The 25,855-nt window shown below is 44.9% G+C and overlaps 1 protein-coding gene across 1 annotated transcript in view; it reads left to right on the top strand.

Moving 5' to 3' along the window:
* LOC137655373 (ATP-dependent zinc metalloprotease YME1L-like) overlaps positions 1-25,855 on the top strand; it is a 135,896-nt gene that overhangs the window by 13,744 nt on the left and 96,297 nt on the right. Inside the window, exon 2 of the mRNA XM_068389266.1 lies at positions 6,900-7,043. Coding sequence (XP_068245367.1) covers positions 6,900-7,043 — 144 coding nt within the window. The remainder of the gene's footprint in view (positions 1-6,899; positions 7,044-25,855) is intronic.

The raw sequence follows: 25,855 nt of genomic DNA, 5'->3' as shown, positions 1-25,855 counted from the left end.
CCAGACTCACCTACACACTCGCGCAATTGTCAGTAAAAAGGAATAAAACTTTTTGGACAGGTCACCATTGCCCCATTCCTTCCCGCAAGCACAAAAACATTGCCACCGGGAAAAGAGGAATAAGGCTCCACAGAAGGATTCAAGATCCCGAAGATTCCATCCTACAAGGGAATCTCTTTTGAAGTTTCTTTTTTTTTTTTTCCTTGACAGACCACCGGCAGCAAACAGGAAAGCATCAACAGACTGATCTCTAGATCACTGTTTGCTGATGGCTAGTTCACAGTTTACTGATCGCTAGGTCGCCGATCACCAGATCGCCAATTGCTAGCTCAATGCAGATCTTTGACCTCTACTCCCTCCAATGACTAACGATCTCCAATTGATAGCATTTCCAATCATCGATTGCTAGTCAATAACCAGTCATCAGCTTGCTGATCACTAGATCACCCATGGGCAGCTCATCTTTCTTCGATCATTGAACTTAGCTCGCTGATCTCTGACCAGCCCATCTTCAGCTTGCTCATCTCTGACCAAATAGGGGGGGACCATAATCAGCTTGCTGATCTCTTAACTCGCCATCTGCTCACAGACCACCGATTCATCGGTCATCGGTTATTTGCCAGCAGTTCGTGACTCGAACTTACTAGTCAACCACTTCCTGTGGTTCCTAGATCAGAAGTTATACGACATACTTCTCGCTACTGGCCGTTTGCCATCACACTAAAGTGATCGGTAAACGTTCGACAACCCTCATCAACGGCTTGCCAACAGGGAACTACTTGCGAGCACTCTCCAACTGCACAATAACCACGATACCCAACGGTTAACCATTGATTAACATTCACCAGATTGATTCTATTCTAAGGAATAGCATCAATCCCATCAGGGCACGTGGTAAGGCTAAGCGTGGCTTTCCTTTTAAAGAAATTCTCTCTCAAAAAAGAATTCTTACACTGGGTATCGCGCCTGATCCTTTACGACACGAGTCAAGACTCCAGCGTCGACAATCTTCCATGCAAAAGGATCATCAAGGAGCTGTCCCTTTGGGTCGATGTCCACACCATGTTGGAGTTTGCTCAAGGCCTAAGACCTCAGGTCTTCATTTGCACACTGGACCTAAAGGACACTTATGCCCAGGTCCAAACCATCCATCTAGGAAGGTTGGAAGATTCAGTGTAGACAAACAAGAAACACCAGTTCAAGGCACTGTGCTTCGGTCTTTCCACTACACCCATCCTGGTCTCACAGGATCGGCTTCTGTCTCCGCTCTCTCGGGACGACTGACTGACCTTAGCAGACTCAGTGGCAACCTTGCATTAACACTGGAACTTCCGAAGTCTTTTTACCAAGATCCAGTGATCAGGGTAAACCTACGGAAATCTTCCCTACTTCCCTCCCAGGAGACTGGTGTATCTGGGAATGATTCTAAACACCAATCTCCACAAAAACCTTCTCGGAACGAGAACGACTTCCATTCCAGGAGACTTGAGTCGGAAAAAGAAGAAAGGAGGGGCCATAGTGCTGCACCACACAACCTCAGCCCTCTGGACAGAGCCCGAAGGTACCTTCACTTAAATCTCTTAAGAGATGAAGGCCAACTTTCCGGTCCTTCAACAGCCTCATCGGTTCCTAACAGACCACTCAGTGATGGACGACACACCACGCACCACATAGAGACTCACATCGACAAGCAAGTAGGAACTGGCCTGTAGCCTCTTCCCATCTAATAGTACAAACACAAAGATGGGCCAAAGTCCGTTCGGTACCACTTTCAGCCCGCTTCATTCCAGACTGGAAGAACGTGCTCGCCGACAATCTGTGCACAGCATCTCAGATAAGGTACATTGAATGGACTTTGGATCGCCATGTAGCTAACAAAGTCCCGACTTTACGAGGTCCTCTAACTAGGGGGTCTGTTCGCAATGCTCCTGAATCTCAGGCTACTGTTGTTCACCAGCCCTAGACCCCAAGGCTCTCTGGCAACAATGGTGGGTACAACAATGACGTTTATGTCTCGTCCCTGTTTTATTTGGAGAAGGACACTCAACAAGGCTAGAACATCAGTCAACCTCTCAAGGACTCTCCTAACTCCGCTATGGAATTATGCAGAACGGTCTCCAAACCTTTTGCAACTCCTGATAGAGCCTCCAAGAGAACCCTCTCCACATAACAGACAACCCACTTCAACACTTACCACAAGCTATAGCTTTGCTATGATTGTACGCCTGAAGACTACCCAATACCTCTTTGCGAAAAGGTTGTCTGGATATCTGAGGAATTCCTCAGCATCAGTCTACCAGGCAGTATCACGACTTGTGTGGTTCGTGTCATGTGAAAGTGTCTCTCTCCACTCGATACCTCGATTCCAGCAATAGCGGAATCCTCGAGTAAATGCAAGAGGAAAAGACCCCCTATTCAGTTTTGACAGATAAAGATGATCACTCAACCTTGATCCTTCACCTTCAAACTGAAAGAAAGGGATACCCTCTCATCGATAGACTTTTCCTAACTCATACGGACTTACAACTTGCCTTTCCCCAGTCGGAATTGAGACCTTCCTCTCAGAACATGGTTCAAATCTCCGATCCCTAAAGGGACCTCCTTGTGTTCTATTTCACCAGGCAACAAATTTTCTCCTGATTTAAGAACACAATGTTCCTACACAATCGGACAGCAACCATACAAGTCAAGGAACTTCATGGTCTCTCTTTCGACATCGCCCATTATTGAGAAGGGCGAAAGACAATGTTCAGTTTTGTCCCTGAATATGTCACCAGACACAGTCTCCAGAGGTGACGGATCCTACACAAGTCTCAACTAGGTAACGGACGATCCAGATCATCCGTTACTGTACCCAGGGTAAGGTATGAGACTTCACCTAAAGAAAACGGCAACAGCCCACCCGGGTCCCTCCTCTTGTCAGCACTGGGAGAGACTAGAGGAGGATCACCGAAACATCATCTCAACATGACTCACAGTGTCAGGGGCATAACTATGCCCCTGGTCCTTCTTAGCAGATTACTCTGTGACGCAAGTTTTACAAGAAAGGATGTGAATGCACCAGGTGACTTTCACAACCTTTCTCCCGCAAGACGTGACCCACAGGAACTCGATACGATCTCTATCGGTCTGGTGGTGGCTGCACAACAGCTGGTTGTATATCTCAAGCTCCTTATTGGACAAGTAGCAGAAGGTTGAGGGCACTGTTACCCGGTTTTAGTCTGCGTGAATGAAAAGATTTGACTGGCTCTTATTCTTTTCTTCATCCTACCCTCTCGTGGGGAAAGCAGCATCCTGGGTTCTTTGCATAGCTGACCTCAAACCACTGCAGGTAAACCATGCTTCCTTGTGTTCCTAGTATTAAGATTAATACTGTTATGTCCCCATACCCGGACGAGGTGGTATTGGGAAAGTCCTTGTCGACAAGTTTCCATCTAAAGAACTTCAGAACAACTTCCTAGGACGAGTCACACTTATTCATACCTTAAAACACAGCTTGCGTAGGCCGCAGTCCTTGCGTAGCAAGGTTCTAGCGAGGTGCAGGAACTCCTTATTTCTTGGGTGCTTACACACTCAAATAACGAGCCCCCGGGCAAAGCCAAAAAGCCAGACTGGCAGGGACGTCCACCCTTCCTAATGGGTGAGTCACCCCTATTTAATAGCGTGGTTTGTATTCCAGTTATGGAGTAAATGAAAAATTTGTAGATAATTTGTATTTTTCCTAACTATACAAGCCTTAGCTATTTAACCAAACTTGCCTGCCAGCCCTATCCCCCTTGAAGTCCTACCTCCAAGCAAAGTGAGCTCAAGCACAGGTGTATGTGAGGGGGGCGGGTAGCAAGCTACCCTCCCCTACCCCCGCTAATTACCGGTGTGGGTAGTAAACCCTCGTTACATTTTAATGGCTCGTCATTTCAGCTACGCCGAAAGTAATACCCCTATTAAATAGCTAAGGTTTGTATAGTTAGGAAAAATACAAATTATCTACGAATTTGTCATATTTCACCAGTAAAGGGGTATCGCACAACCTTAACCCATGTCTATACACTAAAGGGAGTAGATATTTCTTCTTCGAGGAAATACCTATCCTCTTACGAAGCTTTGAGCAGACTTGCCGTCCAGTTGAAGTGAGGTGAACATCCAGGAATGTTGTCAAGGTTTTATGTTCCCTAAAGGGGGTACCCTATGAACTGTAGAGGATAGCCTCGGATAGGGTTCTTACCGTTACGATGGTTTTCCTGCTTGCTTTCCCTTCTGATAGTTCAGCACTTTGATGCAGTAGAAGGGCTTGAGAGTCTCAATGATGGGCTGGGCAGTGGTGGTGGGGTGATTTATCCACCCTGACAGGTTCAACCATATAGGTAAGGCCAGGTCTGAGTGACCAAACCAAGACTGGTCCTCTATAAGCTTTCTTCTTTATTTCAGCTTTTCTCATCTTGCTCTTATCGTGAAATTTATTTACCTACTGTATTGTTATTTTTATTTGTTTATTTTGTTTCCTAAATGGTGTGGATATTTCCACATTTGTTATTACTTCTTGCTTAGATGAATGAGAAGGAATCATTGTTGGGAGGTGTTTGTATTCAATGCTATTTGTGAGAGTTTTTAGATGACCTCAGCCACCCCGAAGGTGGTTTGGACTTGTTTTAGCAGAACTATTCTCAAGGACTGGGTTATGGAAATCCCAGGGGAGGAGGGGGGCTTCTGGCCGGAAGCACATCATTACAGATACAGGGAAAATGATTACATGTTTATTGGTCTCGGATCTAACAGGCGGGTTTAGCTTACACCAGTGCTTTCATATCTGTTTAGGTGCTCTTCATCATATTGCACTACTGTTCTACCCATTTTAGTGCTGAATCATTTGCTGTTCTTAGATCTCGGTCTGAATAGGGGCTTCCTACTGAGCAGCTACACAAGATGGGATTCATTGTATGGATTGGCTCCCCCGCAGGGTTATTCAGCACCATTTGTGTAACCCCATATCTGGAGGTTATCCCCTGTCCTACCAGTTTTTATTCTTCCATTCAGGGTGACCCATTTGCACCTGGTGAGGAAAATCCACAGGGCAGGTCTTCACTAAGGTTAGCGAGGGCATTGTTAGTGGTCTGCCTGTCACTCGCTCCCATGGGTAGGGTATAGAGTGAAACACCTGGGAAGTATAGTGTACTCTCATTGTACCGATGGTGGAAAATGTGAATTTTCTTTTCAATATATGATACTTTCTTAATACTGTACAGTATTCTTGCTTATGGATTCTTCAAATGATGACCCTCTCCCATAACCGGGATATGCTGACCATGCTTCCTGGCACTTAAACTAGAAAGTAAAAAGGTCACCTGAAAACACTGTGATTACCAAACAATTCTTCTTCGCTCAAGGGTCATATCTCCTTGGAGGTATAACATGATGCTTCAAAAAAGGGAGAAGACTCTTTGTCATCTACGTATTGGTCACACTCGATTGACACATGAGTTTCTTCTGAAGGGCCAACACCAACCGTATTGCGACGAATGTTTAGTACCTTTAACAGTGAGGCATTTGACCGAATGCCTCAATTATAATAACTTAAGAAATAGATATCTGTTTTATGCTTGAGGTGAAGATGGCAAGTTCATCCTTGCCAAGATTCTTGGACATGATGTGTCCTACTATGCGAGCAGTATTTTTAGATTTATTTCAGAAGCAGGTCTTCTGAAAACTATTTAATTTCTATAATGATAATCAACTTTTATGGTTTTAATTGAATATTCTTTTAATTTTTATATAAAATAAATGATATTGGGGTCAATGACCTTGGATGTCAGGATGCCTGAAAACTTTAAATCAATTAATCCAGGGGTTAACTACTGCACTGTAATTGTCCAGTTTCTCCTTTTCTCTTGATAAGGGTAGAAGAGAGACTTTAGCTATGGTAAGCAGCTCTTCTGGGAGAAGGACACTCCAAAATCAAACCATTGTTCCCTAGTCTTTGGTAGTGTCATAGCCTCTATACAATATATGAAAGATCTAAGTTAATGCTGTTACTGTTCTTAAAATACTTTATTTCGATAGTTTATTACTTCTCTTGTAGGTTTTTTTTATTTCCTTGTTTCCTTTCCTTACTGGTCAATTTTAACTTGTTGGAGCCCTTGGAATTATAGAATCTTGCTTTTCCAACAAGGGTTATAGCTTAGCTTGTAATAATGGTGATAATAATAATATATTAATATTACAAGCCACTTGATGTTCATATCACTTCACCCTAGTAAAGCTCTTTAGAATAGAACATAAGGCTGCACTGTTCACAAGTAATTCACTTTGATCTCTTGCTAGTACTATAGTAATTGTAATTTGGGTAAAGGGCAGACCTCCTACCTCACAGAAACTTCCTCCCACCTAAGGAAGATTACCCATTAAATGACTCGGAAGTTTGTATCTGTGTAGCCGTAGGAATAAACTACAAATTTTATATAGTGTAATTTGGATTTTTCCTAGCTATACAGACCTGAGTCATTTACCAAAGGTCTCATCCACCCCTCAAGTCTTTGACTAGAAGGATGCTATGAGTAAACACTTGAGACAAGCGTATCCTGTAGTGTGCAGTAGCTACCCAGCAACGTAGCATGATGGAAAATCTTTTTGATAGTCTGGTCGTTGAAAACAAAGTCAGAAGTAACCCCATTGAATGACTTAGGTTTGTATAATTACGAAAAATACAAATTACTTTTACAATTTTTGATTTTTTATTAAAAATAGCCAGTACCCTTGGAATATTCATGTCTTAAATGAAATAACAAAGTGCTGCAGATATTCAATATAAGCACATAATTTTTTATTGTCATTGACATTGTCTGCAGTGTACATACTACATACTGTACTGTATTGATGTATTAATTTTTTATATAATTGTTTTCCAGGCTGTTTTACCATTGTCATGTATCATATCTCAGTATTCAAACTTCAGAGGACACCGCCACAGATCAAAATGTGGTCAATCAGAACAAATAGTGGCCAAGGATGAAAATCGCTCAAATATTTTGTGTTCAGAAAGTTTAGCTGAGGTAAGCATTTTTGATTTATTAGCTAAAGAGTTTTGTTGATGTACCTATTCCATTTAAATGTAAAAATGAGGACATACAGTGCTGGTGAATATTTTTCTGAGAAGTCAGTACAAAGTAAGCAGATTTTCATAATAGAAGCTTCCTCTTGCCAGGCTTCTTTTTTTGCATCTTGCTTTCCAAGCTCTTAATTTTTTGAAAATGTGGAATTTGCCTCCAGTTTATTTGAATGGCCTTCCATGTTCCAGTGCTTTTCCTTATAGCCCATATTCATTAATCCAATCTAAACATAATAAAATTCATTTTTAAACAAGACTTACCTGCTAGTTATATATATAGCTTTAGTCACTGACGTCACGGCAGAAAATTCAAAACTCGCGCCAATCGCGGATTGGATAGCCAGGTGTACCACCTGGCCACCCTAGCGAGGTACCTCGGAACCATCCCCTGTTCCCTCATATTTTCTCTGCCGCCGTAGCGGCAACATCGTTGGATTTTTCACTCGCTGTAACCTGTATATTACAGTTATCTTGGTGATGTACAATTTAATTTTAGCCTTCGCTGGTTGGGTTTTATTTTTACTGAGTGTTAGTGTTTTAATTTTGTTCGTATCTTTAAAGAGGTAGGATTGGGAGTTTTTTTTTTCCCATTACTGTAAAACTAATGAACCTACTTTTTAAAACATGATGGCGGAGATACGTTGCGCCAACTCTATGACGTCACAGTCGTTTGACATAATCTACATAGTACATACGTAGTATGACTTGCAAAATTCTTTTATTTGCTTTTTCTTGTAAAGAATGAAAAGGAATTCTATTTACAATAAGTTTTTAACTTTAATGTAAAAATTTTTAAGAAAACATGTGTCCTTTTAGTATTCGTTCTCTAAATCATCGATCTACAGTATTTTAAAAAATTAAGTAGAACTAGCGTATTGTTAATTTTACGCTGCTTAGTTCTCATGACAACGATGCAGTCCCAACATGTCTTGGTATCGTTGTTTATTTTCTTTTCGATATTGGGAATTGTAGTATTAATCGTATATTCATATACTGTATATTTTTAAATATTTAACTTAGCCGGTGGATATATATAGCTAACGTCTCCGACGGTCCGGCAGCCGATTCAAAAGTCGCGGGCAATCAAGGGGTTTGGTTGCTGGGTGTACACTAGCGCCACCACTCGGCAGGATACCATCACTATTCCAAAGTTCTCCAGTTCTTCTCTGCCGAGTTAGGTGTCAACATTGGTTCCTTGCTCGCGCTAACCACAAGTTTTCAACAATTGGTGAAGTACTTGTTTATGGTTTTTGGCTTTCGACTGGTTGGTTATTCTTTCAACTTTCTCAAACAATAAAGATCTTCAAGAGAAACTCTTTTTGAAGAGAGAGAAAAATTTGTACCCTTATTTTTTTTTTTTTGATCTCTCTCTCGATTTTCCACGATAGAGAGAGAATATGGCCGACCCTTCCCCAGTGTATGGGAAGTGTGTGAAAGGCTTTAAGTTTTTAGTATTTATTTTATCACTTTATAAATTCTTGTTGATATTTATAGATTTACCTCTATATTTTTATATCTCACCCGCCTTACTTAGGCCTCATCGATCCTCACTCCATTTGTACTAAAGACCGAGAGAAATTTTGTATTTTATGGATCGATGGGATGAATATTTTTAGAAAATATTTTAAGTGAATTTTTGTCTTTTTAAAAGATTTTTCTTTGAATAGTCTTCGATCTATTTACAAAGATGAACTAGCGTTAAGTTTATTTATGCTACGCAGTTTGCACTCTATCGTTACGATAGAGAGAGACAATCACGATTTCACTTTGCATAAGAGTTTGACGTTTAGTTCATTCTTCTTACAAACTGAAGTATTTTAAATACGGTGATGCCTCAGCATACGAAAGTAATCCGTTCAGGATACGGTTTCGTATGCTGATTTTTTCGTATCCTGAGTCGCGTTTTACATGTAAATAGCCTAATCCGTTTCAAGCCTTATGAAAAGACACCTTTTCTTTCATAAACACGCTAAACTGTAGTAATAAACATGCAATGCAGCCATTTCTATCATTCAATAATTAACCCAACCGTTAAAAACAGCCTAATCCATTCCAGAAACCACCATGAGATTATTCAATAATGTAGTTATAGCCTAGTTATCCCCTCCAAGCCTTAAGAAAATGGTCCGTTTTCTTTAATACTATATAAAAGTTACAGTAGTGTATGTAAAGCATCTGGATCAGTGAAGGTGTATTGTTACCTGTACACCTAAATTAAGGGTTGATACCCTGAAAAAAAAAGGTACAGTTAATTAACAAAAAAGTTGAAACTTACCTTTTGATTGAAATTACTCTCAGTGACGAGTTGGGATCTCGTAAGCTTTTCGTGTCCTGAAAATTTTTTCGTATACTGGGTCATAAAAATCTTCGTATCGCCTTTCGTACCCTGAATTTTTCGTAAGCAGAAACTTTCGTATCCAGAGGTATCACTGTACTAAATAAAAGGAGTATGTTATTTTGCAATTTCTTAGTCCTTTTAGTATTTTTTATTTAGTCAAATATCTTTTTATTGACGAAGAGTGAGTGAGCCAGTACTCTCGTAACAAGAGAGAGAGAGAACGATCCAAATCTTTTTTTCTCGTCCCAAGTCACTATACAGGGAGATAGTGAGAAACGTTGTTCTTCTCGATTCAGATATTTATTCTCTTCCCAAGTCACTGTATAAGGAGAGGGGGAGAGAAAACGTAGTTCTTCACGATCTAGTTCTTTCAATATTAATCTTACCCGATAATCATGTAGCTGTCAACTCTGTTGCCGACAGAAATCTACGGTCGGGATACGCCAGCGATCGCTATACAGGTGGGGGTGAACACCACAGCGCCATCTGTGGTCAGGTACTCCAGTACTTCTTGTCAACACCACCTCAATTTTTCCTCTGTCGTGCCTCCGGCTAGACCTACATGGATACGCTGTTGATTCTGGAGTTATTGCTCACGATTTGGTGATGTATTTGCTCTAGAGTTTAGCTTTCGCTATTCAGGAAGTTTTATCATTAGCTTAGCTAGCTTTTGGAATTAATTTGATTTAATTATGGTGACGAAGAGAGTATGAACTCTCTTTCACTTTTAAATGGCCGACCCTTCCCTTAGACGGAAGTGTTGGTGTCGAAGAGAGTATAGACTCTCTTTCTTAATTTTGCTTAACAAAAGTTATAGATTTATTTTATATCTCTCCGCCTTTTATAGGCCTCTTCGATTAACTTCCTTTTATTATAAACTTATTAAAATTAATTTTTATATTTGTTTATATTCGACCTTTCCTAATAGTAGGCGGTCTTTTCTTGGAACCGAAGTTAATTAACATTGAGCCCGTCATTTCGTTTTTACCTGTTAACATATTATGCTATTTTAATGTTTTTGAAAGAATTTCTTTGATAGTCTCGTACTGTTTTCAAAGTTGAACTAACGTTTTGTTTTGTCTCTGCAGTTGTTGACGTTCAGAACGTTCAACTTGCGCTCTATCGTTACGATAGAGAGAGAGTATTCACGGTGTCACGTTGCAGTAAGAGTAAACCGATTCTAGCGTTTTGTTCATTCTTTCTTAGCTTAAATGGTTTTAATTCTAATAAAGGAACTTTTTATTTGGGAAATCTTTCAGTTTTTTTCCTTTAACAATAATATGTTTTAACGATATATATAATTGGGCTCATCTCTCAGGTTCTAAGTCAAGAGAGAGAGAGAGAGAGATAGAGACGGAGGGAGAGAGAGGAGGATAAACGTTTCGTTCAAGCGGGTAACGTTGTTATCGTTTTTGCTCTTCTCCCTAGTCTCTTTAGGGGAAGAAGGTAAACGTTTCTAGAGTTTTATTCTTGTTCTCAGGCTTTATGCGGTGAGAGATTTTAAACGTAGTTTATTTGATCTAGTGTTTAGTCTCTTTTCCAGCCACTGAATTATTTATCTTTCATTATGTTTTTCTGTTACATTGTAATACTGTTTTCGCAATTACTAACTTTTAATGAAGGATAGAATTGCGTGTTTCAGGTACAAACCACTTAAAGTTTCGAGTTCAGTGAAATAAGTGCAAACAGAAAATCAAAAGTGATAAAGTGATAAGCGCAAAGTGTTACAGTGTTGCGTTCGAGGGTTCGTCTGTTCGTGCCAGTTGTTCGCCTAGTCTGGGACCTCTTACAAGCTCCCAAGCCCAGGGGAGAAGTAATGTCGAAGGACTTATGGGTTCATCAGGCCTTGATCGACGAACAGACGTTTCCCTCCGTGGTTTCGGGTGTATCTACACATGTTGCCGACGTGATCACCCCACCCACACAAAGACGAGAGAGCCCTTTTATTCCTCGTCTGCGGAAGAGGTTTCTCGCAGAAACCATGGACCAAATCTTGCAGCTTTTAAGTGCAAGTCGGTCCCTTCCGCGCAAGTCCAACTCCTAGGTGGTGCCATTAGCACTGGGTCAGTTCGGACTTGCTGCAGTACGACAACTGCACACCTCCCAAGAGAGGCAAGGTGGTATCGCAACAGGCAGTAACTCCGTCTGTTGCCGCACCAGCTGTTTTAGACCCTCAGTCTCAACGGACAGTAGCTCCGTTTGTTGTTGTCTTTCTTAAACTCTAGTGGTCTATGCTGCAGACAATGCAGTCTCAGCTTGCGGTGTTGATGCAGGAGTTTCAGGCAGAGAAGGTTAGCACACCTCCTCCTGCGAGCGCTCCTCCACCTCTGCGCAGTCCACCCTGCCAGACGTATGATGTTGAGGCTCCTCCTGCCTCCATGCGTGAGCTGCCGCATTGGGAGTTGCCAGGTACCAGCGCTATGCAGCAACCTCCACTTTCCTTGAGGCAGGAGCCTCATGCTATGCGGCAACCGCCTCAACTCTTGAGGCAAGAGCCTCAACTCTTGAGGCAAGAACCTCAACTCTTGAGGCAAGAGCCTCAACTCTTGAGGCAAGAACCTCAACTCTTGAGGCAAGAGCCTCAACTCTTGAGGCAAGAACCTCAACTCTTGAGGCAAGAGCCTCAACTCTTGAGGCAAGAACCTCAACTCTTGAGGCAAGAACCTCAACTCTTGAGGCAAGAACCTCAACTCTTGAGGCAAGAGCCTCAACTCTTGAGGCAAGAACCTCAACTCTTGAGGCAAGAACCTCAACTCTTGAGGCAAGAACCTCAACTCTTGAGGCAAGAGCCTCAACTCTTGAGGCAAGAGCCTCTCTCTGCGCAGCCACCTCCTCAACCCTTGAGGCAGACGCAACTCTTGAGGCAGGAACCTCATGCTATGAGGCAGCCGCCTCAACGCATGCAGCAACCGCATTCTTCACAGCATGAGCCTCTCTCTGCGCAGCTACCACCTCAACCCTTGAGGCAGACGCAACTCTTGAGGCAGGAACCTCACAGGAGCCTCATGCTATGCGGCATCCTCCTCAAACCATGAGGCAGGAGCCTCATGCTATGCGGCATCCTCCTCAACCCATGAGGCAGGAGCCTCATGCTATGCGGCAACCTCCTCTACCCATGAGGCAGCCTCATGCTATGCGGCATCCTCCTCAACCCAGGAGGCAGGAGCCTCATGCTATGCGGCATCCTCCTCAACCCATGAGGCAGGAGTCTCATGCTATGAGGAGCCTCATGCTATGCGGCATCCTCCTCAAACCATGAGGCAGGAGCCTCATGCTATGCGGCAACCGCCTCAACCCATGAGGCAGGAGCCTCATACTATGCGGCATCCTCCTCAACGCATGTGGCATGAGCCTCATCCCTTGCAGCATGAGCCTCATCCCATGCAGCATGAGCCTCATACCATGCAGCATGAGCCTCATCCCAGGCAGCATGAGCCTCATTCCATGCAGCATAAGCCGCACGCCATGCAACATGCTCTGCTTACCTTACAGCATGCTCTACATACAGCACGCTCTGCATACAGCATGCTCTGCATACCTTACCGCATGCTCCTCAGTCACACATCTTTGGTTGTTGCCAACTCACTAGACTGTCAAGCAGTTTCATAACGTTGCCTTCTAGTCTGCTGCTTTTGCACCAGTGAAACCCTCACTGAGAGAACTTAGCTTTTCTCGGATATGGTTCCTGTAGATGAGAAAGTGCTATTCTCCCTCCTTCTGATATTCCCTTGAGGACTCTGTCATTTGGAGAGGAGCCTTTAGCTGCTTAGCCTCCTATGGACTTTTATTTAAGCATAACATGCTTCCAGGGAGGGTAATGGTTCCACTTCAGTCGCTAACCCTGTCTGTTACCACACCTGCTCCCATAGACCTTGAGCTTTGTTGCAAGACATGCAGTCCAAGCTTAGTCCTTGTTAGAGGATTTTTTGTTTACGGAGTCAGTGTGTCACTGGGAAGACGTTCAACAACCAGCAGAAGTGACTTGTTGTGACGCAGTGCGGCAACCTCAGCAACCCGATAAGGAGTTGTCTGTACGACCCAGACAGTCTAGACAGCTTCGGGTTGTCGCGGTACTTCCTCGCTTCCCCATGGTTGACAGTTCACAGACTGTGCAGCAGTACCATGATCTTGTGTCCGGCTCCGTCAGACGACTAGCTTTTAAGAGCTCCCACAAGTCGTCGCTGTCTGGAGATTCTCAGTTGGACTATGGATCTGACCAAGGAACTGGGCCTCCTGGTCAATTTTGAGGAGTCCCAGCTCGTCCCATCCCAGACCATTGTCTACCTGGGTATGGATCTTCAGAGTCGAGCTTTTCGGGCTTTTCCGTCGGCCCCAAGGATCTACTAAGCCCTAGATTGCATCCAGAGCATGCTGAGAAGGAACCGATGCTCAGTCAGGTAGTGGATGAGTCTAACAGGGACACTTTCATCGCTGGCCCTGTTCATCGAGTTAGGGAGACGCCACCTCCGCCCCCTTCAGTATCATCTAGCGGCTCACTGGATAAAGGACATGACGCTAGAGACGATCTCAGTTCCTGTTTCCGAAGAGAGGAGGTCTACTCTCACGTGGTGAAAGAACAGCTTTCTTCTCAAGGAAGTCTACCTTTGGCTGTTCAGAAACCCGACCGCCGTCTCTTCTCTGACGCATCAGACACGGGCTGGGGTGCCACTTTGGACGGACAGGAATGCTCGGGAACATGGAATCAGGAGCTAAGGACACTTCACATCTATTGCAAGGAGCTGTTGGCGGTTCATCTGGCCTTGATAAACTTCAAGTCCCTCCAGCTTAACAAGGTGGTGGAGGTGGACTCTGACAACACCACAGCCTTGGCTTACATCTCCAAGCAGGGAGGGACTCATTCGTGGAAGTTGTTCTAGATCGCAAGGGACCTCCTCATCTGGTTAAAAGATCGAAAGCTCACGCTGGTAACGAGGTTCATTCAGGGCGATATGAATGTCATGGCAGATCGCCTTAGCCGGAAGGGTCAGGTCATCCCCACAGAGTGGACCCTTCACAAGAATGTTTGCAGCAGACTTTGGGCCCTGTGGGGTCAGCCAACCATAGATCTGTTCGCTACCTCGATAACCTAGAGGCTCCCGTTGTATTGTTCTCCGATTCCAGACCCAGCAGCAGTTCACGTGGATGCTTTTCTGCTGGATTGGTCCCATCTCGACCTGTATGCATTCCCGCCGTTCAAGATTGTCAACAGGGTACTTCAGAAGTTCGCCTCTCGCAAAGGGACACGGCTGACGTTGGTTGGCTCCGCTCTGGCCCGCGAGAGAATGGTTCATAGAGGTACTGCAATGGCTGGTCGACATTCCCAGGACTCTTCCTCTAGGAGTGGACCTTCTACGTCTACCTCACGTAAAGAAGGTACATCCAAACCTCCACGCTCTTCGTCTGACTGCCTTCAGACTTTCGAAAGACTCTCAAGAGCTAGGGGCTTTTCGAAGGAGGCAGCCAGAGCGATTGCCAGAGCAAGGAGGACATCCACTCTCAGAGTCTATTAGTCTAAAGGGGAAGTCTTCCGAAGCTGGTACAAGGCCAATGCAGTTTCCTCATCCAGTACCACTGTAACCCAGATTGCTGACTTCCTGTTACATCTAAGGAACGTAAGATCCCTTTCAGCTCCTACGATTAAGGGTTACAGAAGTATGTTGGCAGCGGTTTTCCGCCACAGAGGCTTGGATCTTTCCACCAACAAAGATCTACAGGACCTCCTTAGGTCTTTTGAGACCTCAAAGGAACGTCGGTTGTCCACTCCAGGCTGGAATCTAGACGTGGTCCTAAGGTTCCTTATGTCATCAAGATTTGAACCTCTCCAATCAGCCTCTTTTAAGGACCTCACATTAAAAACTCTTTTCCTCGTGTGCTTGACAACAGCTAAAAGAGTAAGTGAGATCCACGCCTTCAGCAGGAACATAGTTTTCACATCTGAAACGGCTACATGTTCCTTGCAGCTCGGTTTTTTGCTAAAACGAGCTTCCTTCACGTCCTTGGCCTAAGTCGTTCGAGATCCCAAGCCTGTCCAACTTGGTGGGGGACGAACTGGAGAGAGTACTTTGCCCAGTTAGAGCTCTTAGGTACTATCTAAAAAGGTCATAACCTTTTCGAGGACAATCAGAAGCCTTATGGTGTGCTATCAAGAAGCCTTCTCTTCCAAGGTCTAAGAACTCAGTTTCTTACCTATTCAGGCTCCTGATTAGGGAAGCACATTCTCATCTGAAGGAAGAAGACCTTGCTTTGCTGAAGGTAAGGACACATGAAGTGAGAGCTGTGGCTACTTCAGTGGCCCTCAAACAGAACCGTTCTCTGCAGAGTGTTATGGATGCAACCTATTGGAGAAGCAAGTCAGTGTTCGCATCATTCTATCTCAAAGATGTCCAGTCTCTTTACGAGAACTGCTACACCCTGGGACCATTCGTAGCAACGAATGCAGTAGTAGGCGGGGGCTCAGCCACTACATTCCCATAATCCCATAACCTTTTTAACCTTTCTCTTGAATACTTTTTATGGGTTGTACGGTCGGCTAAGAAGCCTTCCACATCCTTGTTGATTTGGCGGGTGGTCAATTCTTTCTTGAGAAGCGCCGAGGTTAAAGGTTGTGATGAGGTCCTTTAGTATGGGTTGCAGCCCTTTATACTTCAGCACCTAAGAGTCGTTCAGCATCCTAAGAGGACCGCTACGCTCAGTAAGGAAGACGTACTTAATAAAGGCAGAGTAATGGTTCAAGTCGTCTTCCTTACCAGGTACTTATTTATTTTATGTTATTTTTGAATAACTAATAAAATAAAATACGGGATACTTAGCTTCTTTGTTAACATGTATGCTGGTCTCCACCCACCACCCTGGGTGTGAATCAGCTACATGATTATCGGGTAAGATTAATATTGAAAAATGTTATTTTCATTAGTAAAATAAATTTTTGAATATACTTACCCGATAATCATGATTTAATTGACCCACCCTTCCTCCCCATAGAGAACCAGTGGACCGAGGAAAAAATTGAGGTGGTGTTGACAAGAAGTACTGGAGTACCTGACCACAGATGGCGCTGTGGTGTTCACCCCCACCTGTATAGCGATTGCTGGCGTATCCCGACCGTAGATTTCTGTCGGCAACAGAGTTGACAGCTACATGATTATTGGGTAAGTATATTCAAAAATTTATTTTACTAATGAAAATAACATTTTTATTCTCATCCCAAGTCACTGTACAGGGAGAGAGAGAGAGAGATAAAACTTAGTCCTTCGCGTTCTAGTTTGTTGTTCTCATCCCAAGTCACTGTACAAGGAGAGAAAGAGAGAAAACGTAGTCCTTAGCGAACTAGTTTTTTAGTCTCGTCCCAAGTCACTGATCCTTTTTTAACTTTTACTTTATATATTTCACTTTTATTTATTATATATGTACAGGTATATGTTTATTAATTTTTACATGTGTGAAACAATTATGTACTAATGAGCTTACACTAAAGGACATATTTCGCAATTCTAACCTTTTGGCTTAAGGGAGAATTGCTTACTACAGATAGAAATCAGCTTTATTCATGTCCGATGTGAAATTATTAAAAGATGCGAGTGTCAGTGAAAAAAGTGCGAAAAACATGTTCAGTGTTGTGGAGGGTCCGTCTGTTCGTACTTGCCGCGGGTTCGTCTGTTCGTACTTGCCGCTCACCCAGTCCGAGACCTCTTTCAAGCTCCCCAACCCCTGGGAGAAGGAATGTCACAAGACCAAAAGGAGGGATAGGTATTAAACCACGAACAGACGTTCCCTCACGGCGATCATCCTTATTATAAGAGAGACGAGACTAAGTTCTCCTCGTCCTCCGATGACGTTCATGTTAGTAAGAGATCCTGACGTCAGGTTTCACGACCTCTTAAGAGGAAATTAGTTCCTTTAGAACAAAGTCAACGTCCTGGCTGCAGTCACTGGAGCAGCCCGGAACGTATACCTTCATCAGAGGAAGGTTCACCTGCTAAACGTTCTTTTTTAACGTCAGATTTTGTAGGTCCGAAGGCCCCTGCAAAGAGTCACGGTGCCGTTGTTTTATCTGGTCGTTCCAGACGTGACTTGAGTGCTGCCACTCCCGTTATTAGTGCTGACGTTCCCGACGTCACAGTCTGATCCTTGTGTTCAAAATCCTAACTTTAGTGTTTTGCAGGACATGCAGTCTAAGTTGTCCACCTTAATGCAGTCCTACGGTCCTGCTCCTGTTCGACAGGAACCCTTACTTGCGAAGCGTCACGGTTCCGCTAAGTGTGACTCAGTTCATCAATAATCTAAGCGTGAGGCTTTAAGTCACGCTGACGTAAGTCCTAGTATTAACCTTGCTGTCAAGTGAGATACTGATCGTAAATCTCGACGTGACGTCGAACGTCAGTCCTTATAGTCCAACCGTGACGTCGAGCTGCAGTCACTGCAGTCATAACGTGACGTTGAACGTCGGACACCACAGTCACGACGCGACGTCGAACTTAAGACATCGCAGTCACGACGTGACGTCGATGCAGTTCCGACGTGATGTCGTCCTTCAACCTCTACCTGTTCTTCATCGACAGGTTGATGCTAGTTGTCAAGCTTTTCCATCGCGACTTCTTAATGGATCTCAACCAAGTAGAGACATAGACTTCCGGATGAAGTTTATTCTGAGGAGGAAGAGGAAATTTCTCCTTTCCAGCTGTACCTTTGGGTATTTTGTCTGAAGTAGAGAAACCTAGTTCTGCCTAGCAATCTTAAGGGAGGTTTCGTTCGCATTTTGTTCCTGCTGCTCCACGCTCGCCTCCTTCAGAATTCACTTTAGGGTTGGCTGCTACAGCTCCCTCTTGTTTTAAATTCGTGCTCTCTCGGTATTCTAAGAGAGTTTTACGTTTGCTGAGAGAATGGTTGAAGACTATAAGAAGTCTTAGCAAGTCAATCTTTGCCTTCCCTCCAGCCTTATTGAAGAACTTCTGGCAGGCTTAGGAAGGAACAGGAGCAGACCAATGGTCTGTCCTCTTGTTGAAGGAAGGGTACATTATACCTTTTGTAAAGAAACCTCCTCTTGTCCAAAAGCCGATAGATCTCTCTCCCAGATACCTAGAGGAAGCAAGAAGACAAGCTTTGCACATACAGGTGTCTCTCTTGCTAGAGAAGGGAATTGTGGTGAAGTTTTCTAAACCTTCAGTCTCTAGGCTTTTACAACCTCCTCTGTTAGTTCCAAAGAACTCGGGAGGTTGGAGGCCAGTGCTGGACGTGAGCGCGCTCAATGTTTTTATCCTGAAAACAAAGTTCACTTTGGAAACTTCCAAGTCTGTGCTTGCAGCAGTAATGGAAAGCGTTTGGATGGGCTCACTCGATCTCCAGGACGCTTACTTCCTTATCCCTATCCATCTGACCTTCCAACTATATCTAAAGATCATGTATGGGAAGGAAGTGTTCCAATTTCGAGCTCTGTGCTTCGGTCTCAGCACTGCTCCTCTTGTGTTCACGAAGCTCATGCAGAACGTGACGAGCTTCCTGCACTCGACAGGTGTCAGAGCCTCCTTTTACTTAGACGACTGGCTACTCAGGGCGTCATCCTTCATTCGCTGTCTGAAGGACCTCAGATGGACCTTGACCCTAGCGAAGGACTTAGGTCTCCTAGTAACAAGGAGAAGTCTCAACTGACCCCATCTCAAACTATTCTCTATTTGAGGATGGAGATACGGAGTCTAGTTTTTCGGGCTTTTCCATCACCATCAATACTCGAGCAAGCTTTCTTAAAGATTCATCTTTATCGAAAAAGGAGCAGTTGCTCTGTAAGGATGTGGATGAGTCCACTGGGAATACTCTCGTCCCTGAAGCAGTTTGTCTCCCTAGGAAGACTCAATCTTTGCCCTCTCCATTTTCACCTCAACCACCATTGGGACAGGGAGAAGGGCTTAGAAGTGGTGTCCATTCCACTTCCAGAAACGATCATGACTTGTCTGAAATGGTGGGATGTCAATCTCAGACTTCAGGAAGGCCTCTCTCTTGCTTACAAGAACACAGACTATGCGTTGTTCTCAGATGCTTCGGAGGCGGGGTGTGGAGCAACACTAGACACTCTAGAGTGCTCGGGCCTTTGGACCAAAGACCACGTAAAGTTCATATCAACCAGAAGGAGATTCTAGCAGTTCTTTTGGCCCTGCAAAGTTTCAAAGACTGATTCGAAACAAAGTGGTGCAGGTGAACGCAAACAACACCACAGCGTTAGACTGCAACGCTAAGCAAGGTGGGACCCACTCGCAGTCCCTTTACTTAACTGCAAAGGTTCTCCTAGTTTAACAAAGGAAAGAAACATCATCTTACTTACAAGGTTTATTCAGGGAGAAAGGAACGTGATGACAAACAGTATTAAGATTAATACTGTTGCGTCACCATACCCTGACGAGGTGGTATTGGGAAAGTCCTAGTGCACAGTTTTTCCATCTAAAGAACTCGGAATAACTTTACCAGAACAAGTCACACATAGCTTGCGTAGGCCGCGAACCTTGCGTAGCGAAGTTTTAGCGAGGCGTAGGGACTCCTTATTCCTTGAGGGCTGACACACTCGGATAAGGAACCCCCGGGTAAAGCTAAAAAGCCCGATTGGCTGGGACGTCCACCCTTCCTAATGGGTGAGTCACCCCTATTAAATAGCGTGGTTTGTATTGCAGTTACGGAACAAATGACAAATTCGTAGATAATTTGTATTTTTCCTAACTATACAAACCTTAGCTATTTAACCAAACTTGCCCGCCAGCCCTATCCCCCTTGAAGTCCTACCTCCAAGCAAAGTGAGCTCAATCACAGGTGTGTGAGGGTAGTTAACCCTCGTTAAAAGTTAATGGCTTGTCATTTCAGCTACGCCGAAAGTAATACCCCTATGAAACAGCTAAGGTTTGTATAGTTAGGAAAAATACAAATTATCTACGAATATGTCATGTTCCTTCCATTAAGAAAGAAGTTGTTAGTACCTTGGAAAATCGATTCCTATGTCTGATAAGGGGTGCAAAGTTTTACTTGTACAAAGCTGAAAATGTTAGGGGAAAGGTTCCTAATTTCTTCTAGGTTTAGGATTTACAACAGTGCTTTCCCAAAGAATGCTATGTCATTTCTTATTAAAAGTGTATTAACAGAGGCAAAAAGAGAATTGGTTCAGAGCCAAATGAAAGACCAGAAGGTTCAAAGTTTATGGTATTAGAAGTGCTGCTGCTTTCCTTGATTACTGTTGAAATATTTGTTGCGAAAGGATTTTTGGAAGAAACTGTGTACAGTAGTTTTTTTCCAAACATTATTTAAGAGAAGCATAGTTTAATAATAAGAATTTCTGGGCATGGGATTTACTAGTAGGTATGGGCAATGTAGTCAAATAAAAGATTTGTGCCGATTTAAGTTATAATATTAAATTTTTCTATGGAAAATTTCTGAGATGGTCAAGATGGTAAAATATATAGAAGTCAAATGTTTATTGTTAATTTTTAGTTTTTCAAAACTTAGAATTTTTTAGTTTTAGCTCCTAGGGAGTTTTTACGTATATAATTTTATAATTTGGAAGTTTGAGTTATTACTCTTAGTTTACAGTGAATTTTTGGGCTCAAGCCATGTCGTCCTGATGGAAGTTCCTTAAAGGCAGCTTCCTAGGGTATATTACAACTACGGCGATATTCCCAGAGAATTTACCTTCAGGTACCCAGAATTCTAACTCCTGGAGCGAGTATCCCTAAAAAGACCTTAGGGATATCGTAAATATCAGTGGACGTATTCTTGACACGCCTCATAGCAATCTATACCCCGAATAGAGTTAACACTTCGTAGGGGTCAAATGGCAAGAAAACGAAAACGATAAGAAAGGGGGAGCCGTTCGTAAGGCATCTCTCCTCCCCGTTTCGAAAGCGTGCCCTGCGCCGCTCACGGCGCCATCTGTATTCCTTTTTGCGTAGCTCTACGACTCGGTGTTTCGTTCCCTGTTTTCTACCAAATCTTGGAATTTCTCTTGTGATAATGCTTTCTCCAACTTCTTCTGCCTCGGATAAGTTGAGTATTATTTCCTTTATGTATAAATGTAGGCTCTTGGTTAAAATTAAAGTAATTAAAAGAGTTATCTTTGATACAAGAGCTGTCGCCTGCTGGAGGCATCATGGATGCTGTCGCTCGCTAGAATAGGAATTATTTGTTAGCAAGAGCGACGTTCCCAGCCCCTTTGCGCTTAAATATTAGCTACTTAGCTTATTTAGGAATTCTGTTATGATGCGTTAGTAGTGCCTGGCGAAGTTTTGCCTAGGCTGCCAACACTAGTATTCGTAGGCTAGCGGTTGGCCTATGTACTTCCTGCATGATATTAGTCTTCCAAGTGTGATTTTATTGTTTTAAGCGTTAGGCAACGTTATACATATTAGCCCTTTTTCGAGTACTTTCCAAGATAGTATTGGTGGGAGTTTCGGTGAATTAGGTAATCGATTCTCTTAGTGCCTAGGCTAGGTTGTCTTAGGTCATTATAATATTATCTGTGTCCCCGTTTGCTCCCTTCTCTTCGGGGAAGGGGCAAACCCTTTCCCTCTGTTTAAGCCCTAGGCTTAACTCTAGTGGTTTGTTTGAATTAATTTTCAAATATATCTATGCTGGAGTAGTACTGTACCTTCCCGTTCCATCTGAATTGGTTCAGAGGGAGACAGTACAACAGTGTTTAGTCTGAGCCCGGGTTTGTCTGGCATGGGGCAGAGTCTCCCTTGCTGATTGACTCGGGCATTAAGGGTTATCCCCTTGGTCCACCTTGTTGGGTTCCAGTAGTGATCCCTTCACTCGGTGACTCATCAGACTGTCCTCTTGCCGTTCCGGTCTCGGGATATGTTCCCTTTTCTGGAAGAGCAATTCCTTCCTTGCCGTGGTTTTAGGGAGGCAGCCAGTAGTGCCGGCCTCCCTCTCGGGTCTTTCTCTGACTGAGATGAACTGTCTTAGTTGGGAATGACCCTTAACCAAGGCAAGGTTGGATAGGACCCTCTGTCCTTCCCTTCTATTTTCCGTTCCTTGTGTCAGTCGTCCGCATCCTTACCTAGCCTAGGTTAGGATGAGGAACTGACGTGGTCTCCTGTCGGCCGGCAGAGTGTGCCGACCGGCAGAGACCATTCCTTCGAGTGCTGCCCGGTCCTTTCTTGGTCCCTCCATCGCTGCCGTCTGTAGATTCAGTATGCAGCGGTTAGGAAGCTTGACTTAGTGTCTCCCCTTCCTTTCGGCACTCTTTCGGGTGCCGGGCTCAGAGACTCATAGTCTCTTAACCCGGCACTCATTCTGTTGTCTTCGTATGTGTTGTCCTTGCCGTCTGCCGGCCTACAGGCCGGCCGTCGGTGGGGAGGGGTGTTCTCCAGTTCTCTTGCTGTCGGTCGGCGATGGTTATATACCTTTGCCGGCCGGTCTCTTGCTCATCTGCCGGCCACTACAAGTGGGGCCGGCAGCCGAGCGCTGCCTAGTGTGGGGGCCAGCCGGCAGGGTTTGTTTACTGCTGCCGGCCGGTCTGCGACACTGCCCAGTCAGCCGGCCACTAAGAATGATGGCCGGCAACGCAGTGCAAACCGGGTGGCTGCGGACCGGCAACCACTGCCGGCCGGTTCAGGCATGGGATCTGGAGTTCTCCCCAATAAGGGTGATCTGATGTTGTGTACTTGAGATCTACCTTTCGAAAAACGGGGGGGGGGGGGGGGGGGGGGGTGCTGACCGGCAATAGCCGGCTGGCACACCACCCTCAGGTACTGTATCAGTCCTCTCTTGGTGGTATATTCAACCAAGGGAGTTCATGATGTAGTAGGTTACAACACTGTCTTTTCTATCTTACTTGTGTTACTGGTGCAATCACTTGGTGTCGCCTTACAAGGATAAAAGATAATTCTTTTTATCCCTGGCCGGAATGGTAATATTTTACCTTAGGTGTGAGCTACACCTAATTTCCTTTGGAAATACGTTCTCTGGTTATTCTAGTAAAGATAACTATGTGACTTTGGCTGGTGGGCTTCCACAGGTGTTTGTGTGGGTTTCACAAGTAGGTGTCTTTCCCTTATTCTTGTTGAATACTCATTTGTTACATGTGAATTGAAATTCACTTGATATTCATGGAAATTTTTCTTCTTTTACAGGAGGAGCATCAGAAGTGTGATAGTGTCTTCTGCAATGTCCGCAGTAAGAACTTTTGCGGACATGTCTCGTGTAGGAGGCACGCGGCTTGTGCAGCCTCCAATGATGACCATCGTTACTGGGATCCGCAGGTATGTGCTGTATGTACTAACCTGCTATCAGAGGCTTTTGATTCCCCTAGGTCGGCGGAGTCAAGAGATGCAGCGAGGGAGAGGCTTCGCTTATGGGTAAGGGGTTTTCAGAAAAACACCACTGGACCTTATCTTCCTAACGAGAAGATGAGGGCATACCTTTTTCCCAAGGCTTCCCCTGATGCTGTTGTTCCCCAGCCTCGGCCGGAGATCCCTCTGGTCCAGATTCCAGTGGAGGAGGATGTCGCTGATGCCATGCAGGACATCCAGTTGGACGACAAGATGTCCGACTTGTCCGATCGTGCGGAGCAGGATCTCCTCGCAGAGGGCGAGGAGGAGGATCGAGATCCTATTGCCGTGGAGGAAGAGGTTCCCGTATCATCAGACGTGCCGGTTCAGGTCTCTGAACCTATCCCCTCTACCTCGTCCGCTCTTCCAGCAGAGCTAGGACAGGCTCTCTCTTCCATCGTTGGTATGATCCAACAGATGCAGAGGGAGAATAATTAGAAGGCCGCTACTTTGGAGCTCCAGATGCAGAAGATCACAGCATCACGTGGACCTCCAAAGAAGCTCAACGTTAAGGACCTTCCTCTGTGCTCGGATGCCAACCCGTGGAGATATGCCGAGCACATGCCGATGACGATTGGGAAGATCGTCATGTCGGAGAAACTGGGCTCAGTTCCCCTTGAGGAGGTGGAATTCTGGCCCAGTAGAGGGGCCTACCCGGACTGTTATGTCCGTTTGAAGAAGGAGCCGGCCTCGAAGGAGGAGACGGAACCAAAGGAGGTGATTATCCTGGATCACTCCAAGGCTCAAGCCACTTTAACAGCTGCTTTAAAGGAGAGGGGGTTCTCAAACTCAAAAGTTGCCGCTTTGAGTAAGAAGCACCCCTCCTTTGTATCCTCCCCGGCTAGGGCCTTCCCCTTTATGCAAAAGGGGTTTGCGGCCGTCATGAAGGCGGTTGAAGCTGGCAAGCCGTGTCCGTCTTTGGAGGAATGTAAACCTCTATCGTTGGCATTGCCGCTGGACAATAAGGACTGGAAGGAGGTGCACCTTACTTTCTCCGTTGGGAAGTTGGACGCCGACATTGCAGGTCAGCAGTTCGGCGAAAACCTTCCCAAGTTGTCGGAATTCCTTCTACGGAGGGAATTGGACACAAAGGAGCGCCTGGCAGCCTCGATGTCTCTCCAGACCAACATGGAGACGATGGCTAGCGACCCCAAGATGCCAGAGATGTTCATGGTAATGGCCAAAATTCATCTGGCCACAGTAACCAAGGACCTCTATTGCTTTGTCAAAGCAAGGAGGGCCTGTAGGGAGTTTGTGTTCGCCTCGGCCACAGTGAGGCATGAACCCAAGAGGCTAATTTCATCCAGCATCTGGGGTAAAGATCTCTTTCCCAAGGACGTGGTCAAAGAGATCGTGGACAAGGCAGCCACTGAGAACCGCAATCTTCTCCTGAAGTGGGGCCTGTCCCTTAAGAGGAAGTCTTCTCCGGATGAGGGCCCTCAGCCGAAAGGAAAGGCGAAGAAGTCAAGGTTTTCCTCCCGTCCAGCCAAGTCCTTCAAACCGCAAAGACAACAGCAGCAGCAGCCAGCTTTGCCTCCGGTACCACAACTGGTAGCCCAGACCCCGACCACCTTCCAATGGGTACCCCAAGCCATGTCATCAGCTTCCCCGGCATTCAATCCCGTGTTCGAGGGACAGTCAACCACGTTTCGTGCAAGACCCAGAGGAGCAGCTAGAGGGTCATCAAGACGCCCCTCTAGGGGACGAGGATTCAGAGGTGGTCGCGGCCAGGGAGGCAAGACTGCAGGGCAGTCAAAGTGAAGTGTCGCCGGTAGGTGGGAGACTTCAGTATTTCCGGGATCGCTGGACCTTCGATCCCTGGGCCCACAGCCTTCTCAAAAATGGACTGGGTTGGAGTTGGTACAGTACTCCGCCCCAGTGCCCTCAATTTTTCCAACACTCCACCCCCGTTTTGGAGGAGTACATCCAAGATCTGTTGGAGAAAAAGGTGATCAGGAGGGTAAAGTCCATCAAGTTCCAAGGGAGGCTGTTTTGTGTTCCCAAGAAAGACTCGGGGAAACTCAGAGTCATTCTGGACTTGTCACCACTCAACAAGTTCATAGTGAACCACAAGTTCAAGATGTTAACGTTACAACACATAAGGGCCTTACTGCC

The sequence above is a fragment of the Palaemon carinicauda genome, chromosome 1, assembly GCF_036898095.1.
Source record: "Palaemon carinicauda isolate YSFRI2023 chromosome 1, ASM3689809v2, whole genome shotgun sequence".
NCBI classification, from domain to species: domain Eukaryota; kingdom Metazoa; phylum Arthropoda; class Malacostraca; order Decapoda; family Palaemonidae; genus Palaemon; species Palaemon carinicauda.
This window is presented reverse-complemented; position numbering and strand designations above follow the sequence as displayed.